Genomic DNA, 17,426 nt, shown 5'->3' with positions numbered 1-17,426 from the left:
GGTGGCAGCTGAAGCAGTCTGCGCTGCCGGATAGCCGTTTATACGATGGCCCCGACATACAAAAGCATCGTATGTTGATGCTGCCTTCAACATGCAATGGCCTCTGGGAGACCATCGCATGTTGAAATGATTGTATGTCGGGGCCATCGTAGGTCGAGGGGTCACTGTATATGGCATCCCTACTTCCTGTATAAGGTTGGGGGTCTATGGCAGAGTTTCCCAACTAGTGTTCCTGGTCCAGTGCCCCTCCAAGTAGATGTATCCCTGACCAGCATGTTGAAGCTCTATTTGCGCAGTATGGTACTACAGGAGAAGGGTCTTTAACTCACACGTGATTTTATTTTTCTTCTAGGTTGCAAACATCTCTGAAATCATGACTGACATGGCTGACAACCACAAGGAGGCCTGGGAGGCCCTTATCAGTGCTGCCGAAAAATATCGCAGAAAGACTGGAAATGACATTGTGATGATCACGGCGTACAAGTCCAAGGTGCTCAACAACTACTCGTACACCGCTCATGGTAGTGGGGTGCTCCTGGAGGCCACCCAAAGATATATTGATGACATTACTGTAGTGCATAAAACCACTGCCTATACCAGCCCTATGCCAATCAACAAGGCTACCAAAGAGACTGCTGGGGCACGACAGAACTCTTACTCCAAGAGCTACCCTTCCATATACGGCAAAGAAGGCTTTTCTATGCTTGAGGACAATGAAAGGGCGAAGATGGGGCCTCAGGGTCAGGTGCCCGACCCACTCCCACATATCGATGCTCCTGAGGAAGAGGACTATGACTACAAGGAAAGCCAATTGCATAAGGCTGACACCGTTCCTAGTGACTCAACAGGTGAGGGGTGTAGCTATGGAACCATAGTTTGGTAGTATACATGGATATATTCTACCTACACAAAGTAGCTGCCAGTTGTCGAGCAAGATATATACTTTAGATTTAAAGGGGTACTCCGGTGAAAACCTTTTTTTTTTTTTTTTTTTTTTTTTTTTTTAATCCAATGGTGGCAGAAAGTTGAACATATTTGTAAATTACTTCTATTAAAAAATCTTAATCCTTCCAGTACTTATTAGCTGCTGAATGCTACAGAGGAAATTCCTTTATTTTTGGAACACTGATGACCTCACGAGCAAAGTGCTCTCTGCTGACATCTCTGTCCATTTTAGCAACCGTGCATAGCAGTTGTATGCTAAGGGCAGCATGGTGGCTCAGTGGTTAGCACTCCTGCCTTGAAGTGCTGGGGACTTGGGTTCAAATCCCACTTAGGACACCAACAATTATTATAATAACGTCAGCAGATAGAACTGTGCTCGTGATGTCATCAGAGAGCAATCCAAAAAGAAAAGAATTTCCTCTGTAGTATTCAGCAGCTAAAAAGTACAGGAAGGATTAAGATTTTGTAATAGAAGTAATTTACAAATATGTTTAACTTTCTGCCACCAGTTGATATAAAAGAAAAAAGGTTTTCACCGGAGTACCCCTTTAACACCTTAACGACATAGGACTTAAATGTATGTTCTGGTACTTAATGCACCAGGAAGTACATTTACATCCTTGGGGTGCGTTCACATGCTATTTTTTTCTTGCAGGTTTTCCGCTGCATATTTGAAAGTGGGCGGGCTCTTCTCAGCTGTCCGTAGCAGACTTTCTGCAGCAGAATTTACGCTGCGGTGAATTTTCAGCGGCATGAATTCCTTTGTGGAAAATCTGCTACTGACAGCCAAGAAGAGCCCGCCCACTTTAAAATACGCAGCGGAAAACCTGCAAAAACAAGTAGCGTGTGAACGCACCCTTAACATGACACGAGCCCCGAAACGGTGCTCGCATTGGCAGCCAGGGGCCCGCCGGTAATGGCAGACGTCAGCGATTGTGCCAATGTCCGCCATTAACCCCTCAGATGCCATGATCAATACAGATCACAGCATCTGCAGCAGTGCATTCATTAAGGCGCTGCTGCAGGGATCTGACCATCCAGCATGGCAAACATCGGTCTGTCTTCTGCTCTGGTCTGAGATTGAGCTGAGCAGAAGATCGCCAATAGCACAGAACAGTATTCACAATCAAATGCTATAAATAGTCCCTTAAAAGTGTGGGTGTTGGAGGTCCCTTTTTTTCCAATTTTACCCCCAAAAAGTTAAAAAAATAAAGGGTTAAAAAATAAATCTTATATTTTGAAGCCTGCATTGTTGGGTGCCTATTGGTAATGTCTAACTACCTAAATGTTGTCTGTTGCTGCAGTGTCCTAGACCGGTGTTTCCCAACCAGCGTGCCTCCAGCTGTTGCAAAACTACAACTCCCAGCATGCCCGGACAGCCTTTGGCTGTCCGGGCATACTGAGTTGTAGTTTTGCAACAGCTGGAGGCACGCTGGTCTAGGGACAGACCCTATTGACAAGTATTGTAGTTACACCGTATTTTTTTTTTTTTAAGTACTACATTTTTAGGAGGGAGAAGTCTTAACACTGCAGAGTTCTAAAAAAAAAAAAAAAAAAAAAATTAATAAAACTTCCCCCTCTGTGCTAGGATTTGTAGCAATTTGGCTATTGCTTCTGGGAAAGCTGGGTGATTGCAAACATGACTGTAGTTACAGCTCCTCCCAGGGGTTCACCAAATGGCACTTGGCTTTATTATGTATTATAGTATCCTTTATTGCACCTCTGTTAAATGGGACATGTTTGCCATTTGGTAACATAGGGTAGCTGGGTGACCACCTGATAGGTTTGTTGGCACCCAGCTCTCCTGGGCACAGGTTTATCTAGGTAATGGTTAACTGTGCATTGAGAGGTGACGACAATTTGCACAGCAAATACAGATGAAGCACTAGGTCCCTGTACTTTCTGCCCTGAATAAACATGCAATTTCCCTTAATGTGGCAGGAAAACTTATAGAAGGTGGTCTGTCTTGGGCATGCCATCTTCAGCCACTGTGCGCATGGCATATTATTATAGTTCACAAGGTTGAAAAAGACCAGAGTCCATAAAGTTCAACCTATAACCCTAATAAGTCCCTACGGAGTTGATCCAGAGGAAGGCAAAAAACCCTCATACTAGAGGTAAAAATTCCTTCCAACTCCAATATGGCATCAGAATAAATCCCTGGATCAACGTTCTGTCCCTGTAAATCTATTATCCATAACTGGTGATGTTGTTGTTCTTCAAAAATGCATCCAGCCCCTCTTGAACTCTTTTTTTTTTTTTTTTTTTTTTTTTTTTTATTATTCCTCATGACCACCTCCTCTGGGAGAGAATTCCACAGTCTCACTGCTCTTACAGTAAAGAACCCCCATCTGTGCTGGTGTAGAAACCTTCTTTCCTCTAGATGTAGAGGATGTCCCCTTGTTATAGATACAGTCCTGGGTATAAATAGATCATGGGAGGGATCTCTGTACTGTCCCCTGATATATTTATATATAGTTATTAGGTCGCCCCTAAGCGTTGTTTTAACTAAATAACCCTAATTCTGAAAATCTTTCTGGGTACTGTAGTCCTCACATTCCCCGTATTACCCGTCTTGAACCCTCTGGTTGCCCGTCTTTGAACCCTCTCCAGCTCCACTATATCTTTCTTGTACACTGGTGCCCAGTACTGTCAGGGATGTGGAAATCCTATCACCCGACGCCAGGGACAAGTAGTTTTGGGCGCCGGGCAGGTGAATTTTTCATAGATTTAGCCCTGTATCGGGATAGCAGGGCCAGACAGATTTCACCTCACACAGTATGGAGGGGGCCCCCAGCTGACTTCAGTAGCTGGGGGCCGCTGCTCAGAGAACCCACCCCGTGCAGTCTGTCCTCCTCACACATCATTATGGAGGTGAAGGAGCGGTGCAGACGTCCTCTCCTCTCCCCCTGCTCTTTTTTTTTTTTTTTTTTTTTTTTTTTTTTTTCCCGTGCAAACTTGCAGCCTCCCTGTGGTAGATGAGGTCCTGGGGAGACAGAGCAGGGGGAGGGGATGGAGCTGTGTGTGGGGGAGGGGATGAAGTTGTGTACCGAGCTGTGTTCGTCCTCGCTCTCCCCCTACTTGTGTAATGTAGAAGCAAGTGAGTGTGAAGCTCGGGTGAGGAGGTCGAGCATGCAGGCGGCGGGAAGGGTGGTTGTATATGTATGTAATGTATTAGGGGTGTGTGTGTGTGCATATGTATGGTGTATATGTATGTGTGATGTGTATGATGTATGTATATACTGTATAATATAGGCGGCAGTGGCCGGTATATGTGTATACATGTATGTTTTGTACAGGAGCGGACTGACAAGTGCGGCTGCCAGTTGTGCTATCTAATTTTTTTAAAATTTTCAGTTGTTTCTGGCCACCCGCACTAAATTGCACCCCCAGAATCCCCCCCTTCATACTCACCCACCAACCAAGAGCCCCACGGATGCCCGCAAACACGCCCGAACCAAAACTACAACTTCCAGCATGTTACACCATAACCTAAACTGTAGAACTATAAAGTGTAACATGCTGGGAGTTGTTGTTGTTTTGGTTCGGGTCAGCTGCAGAGCTATAGGCTGCATCAGGGCATGCTGGGTGTTGTAGTTACTAACTGTAATTCCCAGTATTCCTTGACACAGCCTATGGCTCTGCAGCTGACATGGACCAAAACTACAACTCCCTGCATGTTCCACAATAACCTTAACTGTATTACTATACAGTGCAACATTCTGCAACACCCACACAACCATAGGCTGCATCAGGGCATGCTGGGAGTTGTAGTTATCTAGTAACTAAATGCAACTTTCAGCATATTCTGACACATAAATTGGAGTAAATAAAATGCACCACACAAAGGATAGGGGATAAGATGCCTGATCGCGGGAGTCCTGCAGCTGGGGACGCCCGCGATCGTGCATGCAGCACCCCGTTTATAATCAGTCCCCAGAGCGTGTTCGCTCCGGATCTGATTAAGGTCTACCGCAGGGTCGGTGGCATGTGACGTCACGCCTCCGCCCCCGTGTGACATCACTCTCTCCGCCCCTCAATGCAAGCCTACCGGAGGGGGTGTGATGGCTGTCACGCCCCCTTCCGTGGGCTTGCATTGAGGGGCGGAGCGTGACATCACACGGGGGCGGAGGCGTGACGTCACACGCCACCGACCCTGCGGTAGACCTTAATCAGATCCGGAGCTCACACGCTCCGGGGACTGATTATAGACGGGGTGCCGCGTGCATGATCGTGGGCGTCCCCAGCTGCGGGACTCCCGCGATCAAGCATCTTATCCCCTATCCTTTGGATAGGGGATAAGATGTGTAAGCACCGGAGTACCCCTTTAAGGTCTCTGACTACTAAGGTTTCTTGAGCTTATCCTATAGTCCAGTGGTCTTCAACCTGCAGACCTCCAGATGTTGCAAAACTACAACTCCCAGCAAGCCTGGACAGCCGTTGGCTGTCCGGGCATACTGGGAGTTGTAGTTTTGCAACATCTGGAGGTCTGCAGGTTGAAGACCACTGCTATAGTCTCCCCCCTCCCATGTAGTATTACAGAAGTTGAAGAGCAGCAGCTCCCCACATGCTCGGACTCTTATGCTTCTGGCTGTTTGGGCATGCTGGAAGTTGTAGTTTTTATACAATTAGGATACATGGCTAACTCAATGTAAGAACTTGGCAACTTGCCTTACATGTAAAGTGTTATTGTAGATAGTGCTGCTTGTATAATACAAAGCAGTGAACTCCAGACATGAAGCGACTTATGGTAAATGAAGGAAAGCTTCATCTTCAGCTGTTTACCTGGTCATAGAAAACTGAGATCACTGCATGGACCTGCTGCTCACCATGGAAATTCTTGGACAGCCTTGGCCTCATGAGGTCTCTTTATCCGGCGGTGATCTTGGCTTATGCTCAGATCCTGTAAACCCATGTAGTGATCGGTGGCCATATGCCAGGCAGGTATGAAGGTGTATGAGCCTGATCACTTCTGTCATCTCCTGCTGCTCATGGAAAATCCAGTTTATCTTAGAGGATAGAACAGTTTCCCAACCAGGGTGCCTCCAGCTGATGCAAAAACTACAACTCCCATCATGCCCGGACAGACAGAAGTTGTAGTCTTGCATCAGCTGGAGGCATCCTACAACTACCAGCATGCCTGGACAGCCGAAGGGTGGTAGAGGTCTATGTACCGGGGAGGCCTCCATGGGTGGTAGAGGAGAAACCAGACCTAACAGGGGAGCCATGACCAAAGTCTGTGGGACAGCCGGTCAGTCTGTCAACTCTGTGGGCCTAGGGAGCTCCTTTTCCAGCTAGGATTTTGCCAAAAAGTGACTCCTATGGAAGTTGCACCCAGCGGCCCCCTTATGGGCTAGGGACCCCACATTTTCAGGAGTGGTAGAGGTCTATACGTACCAGGGGAGCCCTCAAGCCGGGAGCGGTGACCGGTCAAAGTCGGGGACTGCTGGGGTGGCCACCTTTTGGGGCTAGGGACCCAAAACTTTTATTGGTGGTAGTGGAGAACCAGACCTACCAGGGGAATCCTGGACCATGGGACCGTCCCTCTGGGAACTGCAGGGGGTCAACAAGCACCTTTTCCCAGTAGGATTTTGCCAAGTGCTGGTGCCAGGTGCTAAACTTTTTTTGGGTGGTAGGAGAGATGAAGCTGATTCCGGGGAGCCCTCAAGCTAGTCTGTGTAATCTTCCCTCCAGGAATGGTGGCCGGTCACAGCATTGGTATAGAGCTGTAATCTGAGCATCCAGGCTGTGTGCACCATGTTACATGTTATACTATACTATGCAGTAGTAATAAAATGGCACTTTTCAGTTCCCCCGCATGTCACTGTAGGGGAATTTTAGGCATTGCTCACTTCCCAGTGTAGTGCATGGATGGGTCACCCTAGAAACCCCTTCCCCATCAGTAACATCACCCTTCGTAATCCCTTGTGTATTGGTTTTGCTATAGGGAACCCTTGTAGCTGAATGTCAGCTTGCAAACTATCTTCCTTTAAAGGGGTATTCCAGGAATCAAAAACAGGCTTTTTTTTCTATTTTTTTTAAATCAACTGATGCCAGAAAGTGAAAGATTTGTAAATGTACCGTACTTCTATTAAATCTTAATCCTTCCAGTACTTATAAGCTGCTGTATGCTCCACAGGAATTTCTTTTCTTTTTGAATTTCCTTTGTCTGACCACAGTGCTCTGACACATCTGTCCATGTCAGGAACTGTCCAGAGTAGGAGCAAATCCCCATAGCAAACCTCTCCTGCTCTGGATAGTTCCTGACATGGACAGAGGTGTCAGCAGAGAGCACTGTCAGACAGAATGGAAATTCAAAAAGAAAATAGCTGCTGTATGCTCCACAGGAAGTTAAGTACTGGAAGGATTGAGATTTTTTAATATAAGTAACTTACAAATCTGTTTCTGGCACCAGTTGATTTAAAACTCTCTATTCCCCTTTAAGTATCGCACTGTACTTGCTTACCAATCAGTGCCAAAAGCTCTGTGGAGTGGCAGTGTAACCTAATCACCACCAACCCCCCCCCCTTGCTTTTTCATAGGACAGTAACCATAGATGAGAATTGGAGATTAGAAGTCTCATCTGTTCCTCTGTAGTATACTGTGGTTAGTATGACATCTGGTCATGCAGATACACTTGCATCTGACTCAAATACCTCTATTCTGCTTCTCACTAATTCTGACATCCATTGCTCAGGAAGGGACGTGTCTGAGGCAAGCACTGAGCCCACCCTCACTCACCATGCATACACTTCCTCCCTGAGTCTGCTGTGCTGTCCAGGCTTTATTCATCTAATTACTGCAGGCTGCTCTGTAACACTGTGCTCACTCCTGTCCTATCAGACTACAGAACGAAAACAGGAATTTTAGTCCGGCTCTCACTTCCTGGACTTTGTTCCAGCCTGTGCTTCAAGTTGCTCAAAGATAATGCTGCAGTAAGAAATTATGTTCTGAAGGAATGGGGACCCTTGTGGGTTTTTGGTATATATCAAACTATTGATCACTGGGATATTTATCAGTTATCTGAGGGGAGGACAATTCTGCAATTCTGCAACTCCCCAACCACCCTGAGGAACCAATGGCACTCCTGGCAATGCAGGGAGCTGCAGCACCTTTAACCTGCATGGATACTTATGTTTTATAACTTCTACACATAATGGGGGACATGTATCATTATTTGTGTACGGTAGAAGCAGTTTACCCCTTTTGCCAAAGTCTAAATTATGCGCAGACGCACTAAATTTATCAATCAAGCTCAACAAATGTCATAAATTGTGGGCAAATATAGTAATCTTCTCATACCTCCACTCTTTGAAAAAATGAAATCGATGATTTAGAGAATCTTGCTACGTGCAGTCCAAGATGACTTATATTTGCGTTAAAAATATGGTCATTGCGCAAGATTTCTGTGCGTAAATGAAATGTACAGTTAATTTGTTCGTACTAAATGTCATTGCAAAGTGCAACGAAACCTACACATCTGGAGGAAATGCTCCACCAGAATGTGTGCAAAAACAGCTTGCACAAAATTTTTTACACAAAACAGGGGTCAAATATTTGGGTCCCAATGTGTGTAAATAAATATATATTTTAATATTTTATTGAATGAAAAGGGAGAACTCTTCTGGTGTATGGAGATTCAAGGCCTTTAGCACTCCACAGGCTTTCTGTGAAAAGGGATATACAAAGCGGCTAATCGCACAGTCTTCACAGGTAACATTCCCTAAAATCAGCTTTAGCAGCGTCTCAGAAATGTCCTATTCTACAGTCCTCTAACCAGCCAAGCCAGAACACCCTGCTCTGTACAGACAAGACAAGGGGGCAATCTCTCAAACAGCCCTGTCTGCAGATGGGTCCTCTGCCCTTCTGGGCAGAACTCTAGCTTGGCATAAAATCCCAATCAGTTTGTGAATTAAATATATTTTTTATTTTTTTTTGTTATAAAAGTTCCCCTCTTGCAACTAATGGGAGGGGTCTTTAATGGGAGGGGTCTTGGGTGGTGACTTTAGGATGCAAATACGCATGTGCAAAGTAAAAACTGTATAGTTTCCTGTATGGAACTGTATAAATGTGCGTTTCCCATTGACATCCATGTTAAAAAAAACTAAGAGTATGCGGTTGCAGTGCGGTTTTTAAATCTGAGTCAAAACCATGGTTGACTTTTTTATTTATTTATTTTTTTGTCTTGTCTCCGGTTTAAAAACCGTACTGCAACCGCATACTTTTTTTTTGTTTTTAACATGGACGTCAATGGGAAACTTGCATGTATACAGTTCCATAGGTGAAACCGTATAACATTTTTACTTTGCACATGCACATTTGCATCCTAAAGTCCCCACCAACACCCCTCCCATTAAAGATGGACAAAATTATCAAAAACGTGTGTGTGTGTGTGTGTGTGTGTATATATATATGTATGTGTAGATAGATGAAACTATGCACTTTTAAAAACAGTATACAGTTTAAAAACACATACGGTTTACTTTTTCCCATACTGTTCCATCCGTTTTTTGCCATATGGTTTTCTTTAGGAAAGCTGATTGAAAACAGTGTGGCAAAAATGTGATGGGAACCCAGCCCGAGGCTGGGTTCTCATTAAGTTTCCCCCATACGGGAGCGCATACGGCAGGGAAGAGCTAAAAACTTGCGCTCCCGTATGTAATTCATTTCAATGAGCCGACCGCAGTGAAACGTTCGGTCGGCTCATTTTTGCCCCGTATGCGCTTTTTCCCCGCACTTAAAACCGTGGTCGACCACGGTTTTAGGTCCGGTTGTAAAAGCGCATACGGGGCAAAAATGAGCCAGCCGGACGTTTCACTGCGGTCGGCTCATTGAAATGAATTACATACGGGAGCGCATAGAAATTCCCTGCTGTATGGGGGAAATGTAATGGGAACGCAGCCTTAGCTGGGGGTTGCGCCTATGGAGCAGGCTGGTCAGGAGCCCACACTAAACTCTGGTGTTGGAACCATCATGGGTCACCAAGGGGTTAATCGACAGAGGGAGATGAGGGCACAGTGACTGGTATCGCATAACATGTATAGTGACATTTAGCATCCTGGCTTATTCATTACACTTCTAAAAACTGCTGCACCACATTCTCACCCTAATGTTACACCTCCTTCCTTTCTTGGCACAATAGGCAAACAGGGGACTCCTGGTTATTTGGACTCTACATGGGTCTAGTGTCACCACAATCTCCATCTTTCTGGGCTCTTGTGCCCCAATAAGTTTGCCTTTGTTCCGATTGTACTACACGTGTCTGTACAGAGATGAGGCCTGTAATTATAAACCTAAATGGGGTAACCTCACTCATTTCAATGGGAGTTTGTAAGTCTGGCTGCTGTGCCATCAGTGCTCCTCTAGGTGGCACTGTTGGATTAGCAGTTTATCTATACATCAATGCTGCAAGTCAATAATGTTGCGTTGTCTCCTTTCCCTTTCCAGGACTGTTTGTAATGGACGAAGACTCAAATGGCCAAGACTGTGAACCTTTCTTTGAATCTGACCAGGAAGAGAGTACAGATGGTGAGTTCTCCTTTAATAGTCATAGCATGCAGTTAAATTAAGGGTTATTTTAGGATGACATGTGATCAGTGGGTGTCCTGTGCTAAGTTAATGTGCCAATGGACCTTTATTTGCGTGTTTGCTGCCACCACCAATTGATCACATTTTTTTATTTACATTTTTACCGAAATGCAGGCACGAATCATGGCAGCATGGAACTGCTACATGGCATAACTCAATGTTAAAATGACAGGCAGAGGTTGTGTGAATGTTAACTAGTCAGCGAACAAGGGCCTACTGGCCTTAAAGGGGTATCCAGGAAAACTTTTTATTTTATATTTTTTTTTTATATATATATCAACTGGCTCCAGAAAGTTAAACAGATTTGTAAATTACTTCTATTAGAAATTAATCCTTTCAGTACTTATGAGCTGCTGAAGTTGAGTTGTCCTATACTGTCTAAGTGATCTCTGATGACACGTCTCGGGAACCGCCCATTTTAGAAGCAAATCCCCATAGCAAACCTTTTTTTTTTTTTTTTTTTTTTTTTTTTTTTTACTCTGTGCAGTTCCCGAGACAAGCAGAGATGTCAGCAGAGAGCACTGTTAGACAGAAAAGAACAACTCAACTTCAGCAGCTGATTAGAAGTAATTTACAAATCTGTTTAACTTTCTGGAGCCAGTTGATATAAAAAAAAATATTTTTTTTCCTGGTATACCCCTTTTAAAGGAGATCGATGGGAAAAAATGACTTCCCTACCCACAGGATAGGGGTAAGTAGCTGATCGATGAGGCCCCCCACAATCACTGGAACAGGACCCGGCACTCATTGAGGAGCACGTGCTGCAGCCGTTCCGGCTGCAGCACGTGCTCCTCAATGAGTGCCTGGTCCTGTTCCAGTGATTGTGGGGGGCCTCAGCGATCAGCTACTTACCCCTATCCTGTGTGCTCCATTCATTCCTATGGGAGCACAGAAAGACCAGAGCACAGTCGGGCATAATTGTGCTCCCTTAAGAAAGAATGCAGCGTGTGCTGTCTATCGGCACTGAGAGCGCCAGGGTCCCAGCAATCACAAGGGGGGGGGGGGGGGGATTTCAGCAGTCAAACCCCTGCATTCAGCTATTTATCCCCTATCCTGTGTATAGGAGAGGTTTGTGGTTTAAAAAAAAAAAAAATTTCACCCCTCTAGTACTCTAGCACAGTGGAAGCCATGATGACCTTTATCTGTAGGATTAAGGACTCTTCTAGGGAGGGAAATAACACAGGAGACAAAGCTGATCAGATAGGTGAAGTTTAATGTTAACTATTCTAAATACCTTCAAAAAGGTGAGTGGTTCTGTTAACATGTTCTTTAAGGGTACCTGACTTGTACAGGTAGCCTTAAACTAGGATAACCTGTACAGGTGCCTCCAGCTGTTGCAAAACTACAACTCCCAACTGTCTGGGCATGCTGGGAGTTGTAGTCTTGCAACAGCTGGAGGCACCCTAGTTAGGGAAATGGTGTTAGAGCGTCTTAATATCAGTCAGCTTGTTAGGATGGGACTGGTTTGTGCATGGTTCTATTCGAAGCCTGAATGGAAACCACTCGGCAGCAATACATGATCGCTTCTGTACTTGAGCTAACAGAGGTTAATCTTGCAGATGGCAGCCTGACTGAAGATGCCCCAGGACAGCCTTTTCCCCAGCGCAACCTCCAGCAGTACGCAAAGTCTCTCCCGGTCACTGTACCCGTGTGGGGCTTCAAGGAGAAAAGACAGAGCAATAAATCGCCGGATGACGAAGGTGGCAAGGTGAGATCTTTATGGCTTCAGTCTCGTATAGTTGCGAGGGAGTTTTCTTCAGACAGCATTTTTATGTAAAATTATTCTATCACTCCTTACATGAACACTAGATCCAATCTTTTAGCATCTATTTACACATACAGTATTCTGCGCATATTTTATGCTGTTTAGTTTACATTGAAATCTGCTATATAAATCCTGTGCACTCCGGATACAGTACATGTGAATAGACCCGTAGTAGGAATAATTTAGCTACCGTATATACTCGAAACCCTAATCTCACCCCAAAAACCCAGGAAAAGTTAACTCTTCTAGAAGCCTAGGGTGGGAAAGTGATCATCCAGACCCCCGTCATCAACCTGTCATCATCTCCCTCCCCCTCTCGTCATCACCACCCGTCAATCAGTAGTCTTCAACCTGCGGAGCTCCAGATGTTGCAAAACTACAACTCCCAGCATGCCCGGACAGCCATCGGCTGTCCAGGCATGCTGGGAGTTGTAGTTTTGAAACATCTGGAGCTCCGCAGGTTGAAGACCACTGCAGCCTTAGTCATCATCCAGACCCCCCCCTTTAGTTTTCTACTCTCCTTCCCTCGGTGGGAAGGAACGGTGAGCTGGTCCGGGCCATCTATGCTGCAGGGACCATCCGGTGGGGAGGGTTAGTCGTTCCGGGCTGTCCATTTTGACCGGGAGGCACTCTTCTCCGCTCTGGGCCCGGCCCCGGGCTAGTGACCTTGCCTTGACTACGAGCAGGGACGTCCCTGTGTGTCGTCAAGGCAACGTCACTACTCCGCTCTGGGCCCGGCCCCGGACAAGAGGGCCTTCCAGTGAAGATGGACAGCCCGGAACGACTAACCCTCCCCACCGGATGGTCCCTGAAGCATAGATGGCCTGGACCAGCTCACCCTTCCCACTGAGAGAAGGAGAGTAGAAAACTAAAGGGGGGCAGGGGGGTCTGGATAATGACTAAGGCCGCAGTGGTCTTCAACCTGCGGAGCTCCAGATGTTTAAAAACTACAACTCCCAGCATGCCTGGACAGCTGATGGCTGGAGCTCCGCAGGTTGAAGACAACTGAAAGGGATTGACAGGTGGAGAGTTCACTAGAGTATAAGCCGAGGGGTGTTTTCAGCACGAAAAATCGTACTGAAAAACTCTGCTTATACTCCAGTTTATACGGTACTATCTTGGGTGTAAATTTTTGGTTATTTATGCATACACATGGCATGTTGCACCTATAGTGGAAGCTATAGCGTCTATGTTCCATACTGCATGCATTGTAGTGTAGTATTTTCAGCACATTGCTGGGCAGCAGCCTTAATAACTACTGTAGTACCCAAGAAATTAAATCTCAGGTTGGGCTGTAGCAAAGGGGTACTCAACTTCTCAGCGTTTTGAACAAACTGTCCCGAACGCTGGAGCTGGCACCGGGAGCTCGTGACATCATAGCCCGCCCCTCAATGCAAGTCTATGGGAGGGGGTGTGACTGCTGTCATGCCCCCTCCCATAGACTTGCATTGAGGGGGTGGGGTGTGACATAATGAAGGGGCGGGGCTATGACATCACACACTGCCAGCGTTCAACAGTTGGTTCCAAACGCTGAGCAGCGGAGTACCCCTTTAAGGTCACATTCTGTTTATCACCAGATGACCTTTATGAGAACTTGACAGATGCATAAATCTCAATTATTGTGGTTATGACCACTGCAGAAGCGTGGACTAAGACAGTCAGACTCTGATCACAATAGGTTAACCATGCTCCTGATGGTTTAATACTTTAAAGGAGAACTCCAGCCAAATGAAATGACTTTTTATACAGCTGCACATGCTTTAGTTATGTAACTTTGCTCAGCAAGGATTACACCTATGCATTGCACATACCCTGGTTATCTCAGCTATTTCTCCATGCAGGAAGGCCAGTAGTTGATGCACATGACTGTCGAACACCAGTTTTCGTGGGCTGGACATTGTAGCTCCTGGGACTGACGTTACAATGTGCAATGTTTGTCCCTGATTGGCTGAGGCGCACATACCCCCCTCTATATAAACTGCTTCTAACCATGTGACCTGCTTGGCTTTCTCAGCAGCCCCTCTGCAGCTCACATAGAAAACAAGTGCAGGGGCTGATGGTTTGCTTAGTCTTTGGACACATCAACTGGATCAAGAATCCAGTTGAAAACTGAAAGTCTTGAAGGGGGTGCCTATTTTTTAGGTGTTTGACAGGAGAACAATCAGGTGCTAATTGTTAGTGTCACAGGTCTACCATAGTCATCTGCTTTTGTAATAACAGTTGTAATATGGATAATGTAGCTCATATAAACTCATACAAAAAGCCCTCGTATAGCTCTTGCATCAGGTTAATAGAAAATATTAAAGTTGTACTCCGCTGCTCAGTGTTTGGAACAAAATGTTCCGACCGTTTAGAGCCTGTGACATCACAGCCCCACCCCTCGATGTTACACCCCGCACGCTCAATGCAAGTCTATGGGAGGGGGCGTGATGGCGGTCACGCCCCCTCCCATAGACTTGCATTGAGGGGGCGGGGTGTGCCGTCAAGAGGGTGGGGCTATGACGTCACGAGGCGCCAGCTCTATGCGGTTGGAACACATTGTTTGAAATGCTGAGCAGCAGAGTAGCCCTTTAAGGCCTCTAAATCTAGTGTTTGGGTTTAAAAATCTTATGCTAAAATAAAGCCTCTCTGCAGTTTCCTTCCCCAGACTTGGACAGAATCGCTGCTAGCATGAGAGCCCTGGCTCATGACACCTCACAACCGTTTGGCGACCTTCCTCGTCCAAGACTGAACACCGGCGACTTCCATACAAAGTACAGGAAGTATTAACAAGTGGCTTCACGTGACCACCAGCCTGAACACTAAGGACTCTTCTGTCACGATACAACTCAGCAGATGAAGCTCCATATAGTACAACTGCCCATGCATTAGGGGGCTGACTGGATCACTGCCTAATGTGGGAAACTGAATTTTAATACATTCTTTTAATTTTTTTTTTTCTTTCATGCCCAAAGTGGTCAAGTTTTCTTGAAGGAGTTTCCTTTCAATTTGAAGCAAACAAAATTTTAGCCATTTTTGTTTTTTTTATCATACCTCAATAAAGAGGAATACAATGAGACATGCTGGTGAGTAGTGTTTGTGTGGGTAAGTGCGCTTCAGTTCCTTTAATCTGGCATCTGCTAATCCACAATACAATGAGCCGGCTACAATATGGTCCTGTTGATGCTAGATTAAAGGATCTAATGTACCATGAGCAACAGTAGACCTTTCTGCCAAAAACAGGAGTTAATCTTTGTGCTAAAATGATGGAAAAATAGAATTTTGGGCTCATTGTTAGACAGCAGGAGTTCATGAAGACTGGTGCTGCCGATTCTCTTAACACGGAGCGTTCCAAAGTAAGTGTTCATGGATGCTGCACGGAGGTCTCTATCCAGTTTGTTGCTTGATCAGGTTAACGTACATGATGTGCTCTGTAGCTGTCGCCTCTGTAGGAGTTATGGAATGTTGAATTACCCATAAACCTACACCTGATGGCTTATTTTAATGGTGCATTGAAGATTTTAAGAGAATTTCACCTTAAATCATACCTGTCATATCCCAGAGAAATGCTTGTTACTCAATGGGTCGTGCAGTTGCTTGACATGTCTGTGTATAGCTTCAGCATTTGGCTTACAAATTCCTCTTCTGCTGCTCACTCATTTTGACATCCCCTGCTCAGGAAGGGGGGTGTCCCAGGCAAGTACAGAGCTCCCCCCCCCCCTCTCTAACCAGCCATGTGTTCACTTCCTCAGTCTGCAGTGATTGGATGAAGAGACCCAGCACAGTAGACTGCTCTGTAACCCTCTCTTGTTTAGATAGTAGTCTGATAGGACAGGAGTGAGCACAGAAGAGTGCTAGTCCCAGCCTGTGCATCAGCTTGGACAAAGATGATGCTGCAGCCAGACAGAATTATGTGCAGGATGGTGTGGGGACCCCTAGTGGTCTACCTATAAGACATTTTATGAAGTATTTGAGAGAGGTTAGTTTTGCAAAACATAAAGGATTTGCTCTTAAAATTCCCCCTTTAAAAGGGAACATGTCATCTCTAATGCATCCCAAACCACTAATCAGGTCAGTCCAATGGCTTCTTCCTGCCATCCTTGCAATATCTCGCCCTGTTTTCATATAGGGAGAGATCAAAAGCAGGTGGGAAGAAGCCACCAGGGGCTGCACAGATTACTTTTTATTTTTTTTTGTGGGCAGAACATGGGTCGCATCTTTAGCAATTAAATATTTTTATGAAGTATATTAAAAAAAACTAAGCATTTTTCTATGAACTATTAGTGGTTTCTAATGACAGTAACTCTTTAAGGTTTAAATCTGCTTTTCTTTGCTGTACTATCGGCAGCAGTGCAACAGTATTGTCTAGTAAACAGGGCAGCATTGTACTACCTTATGCTCCTGCTATTAATTAGTGGTGGGCGGTATACTGGTTCATACCAGTGGTTTTTCTGTACAACATGAATTTTTCCCTATACCGCAATACCAGTCGGGCCCCTCTACTGATCAGCTGCAGCGCTGTCCCCACATCGGGGGACTAATCATGTTACCCGCAGGCGCTGCTCTCCTTCTCCTGTGAGCCGCGGTGTTGGAAATGAATGAGTTGTGAGGTGCAGGACTTCTGTTTGGAGAACGGAAGAGGTCACCTCCCCTGCAAGTGCAGAAAGCCAGTTGGCCACGGGTGCTGCAGAACTTCAGATTTTTGGTCATACCGCCCAGCACTACTACTAATAGTACATTGTTGCTGATACAAGCAGAAATACAGTGAAGAGGTAACAGCATTTGTAAGAGCACTGGTCTATGAATCCTGACACCCACTTAAAACTGATGGCCTAACTTGGAGACAGGATATTAACCCCCTAACAACGCAGGATTTATATTTTTTTGGTGCATTTATGGAGGGAGATTTATCATTGCTTTCCTGACATTTTATTAGCTGAAGTCTGGCACGAAAATTAAAACGGGTAAGCACAAGGCATACACAAGAACCTTTTTAAATTAGTTTGTAAAAGCCAATGCTGCACTATAAGGGTGCATTCCCACCTGGCATATATGCAGCAGAAAATTTGCTACAGATACACAATATATCTTCAAATAGTTTTGGAGGTTAATTTTGTCACCAGATTGTTTGAGGGTACAGTGCCCATTG

At 45.4% G+C, this 17,426-nt stretch overlaps 1 protein-coding gene across 6 annotated transcripts in view; it reads left to right on the top strand.

Moving 5' to 3' along the window:
* AKT1S1 (AKT1 substrate 1) overlaps nucleotides 1-15,364 on the top strand; it is an 85,284-nt gene extending 69,920 nt beyond the window's left edge. For 4 of the 6 annotated variants that reach the window (XM_056544636.1, XM_056544637.1, XM_056544635.1 and 1 more), the window contains exons 2-5: nucleotides 353-848; nucleotides 10,393-10,473; nucleotides 12,093-12,241; nucleotides 14,933-15,361. In XM_056544636.1, the coding sequence (XP_056400611.1) occupies nucleotides 374-848; nucleotides 10,393-10,473; nucleotides 12,093-12,241; nucleotides 14,933-15,067 (840 nt within the window). In that variant the 5' untranslated portion in view covers nucleotides 353-373 and the 3' untranslated portion in view covers nucleotides 15,068-15,361. Of the gene's footprint in view, nucleotides 1-352; nucleotides 849-10,392; nucleotides 10,474-12,092; nucleotides 12,242-14,932 lie in introns of all 6 variants that reach the window. The other 2 variants (XM_056544633.1, XM_056544634.1) reach the window with 2 other exon arrangements.
* Nucleotides 15,365-17,426: the final 2,062 nt, after the last annotated feature.

This window comes from Hyla sarda, chromosome 10 (genome assembly GCF_029499605.1).
Source record: "Hyla sarda isolate aHylSar1 chromosome 10, aHylSar1.hap1, whole genome shotgun sequence".
In the NCBI taxonomy this organism is placed as follows: domain Eukaryota; kingdom Metazoa; phylum Chordata; class Amphibia; order Anura; family Hylidae; genus Hyla; species Hyla sarda.
This window is presented reverse-complemented; position numbering and strand designations above follow the sequence as displayed.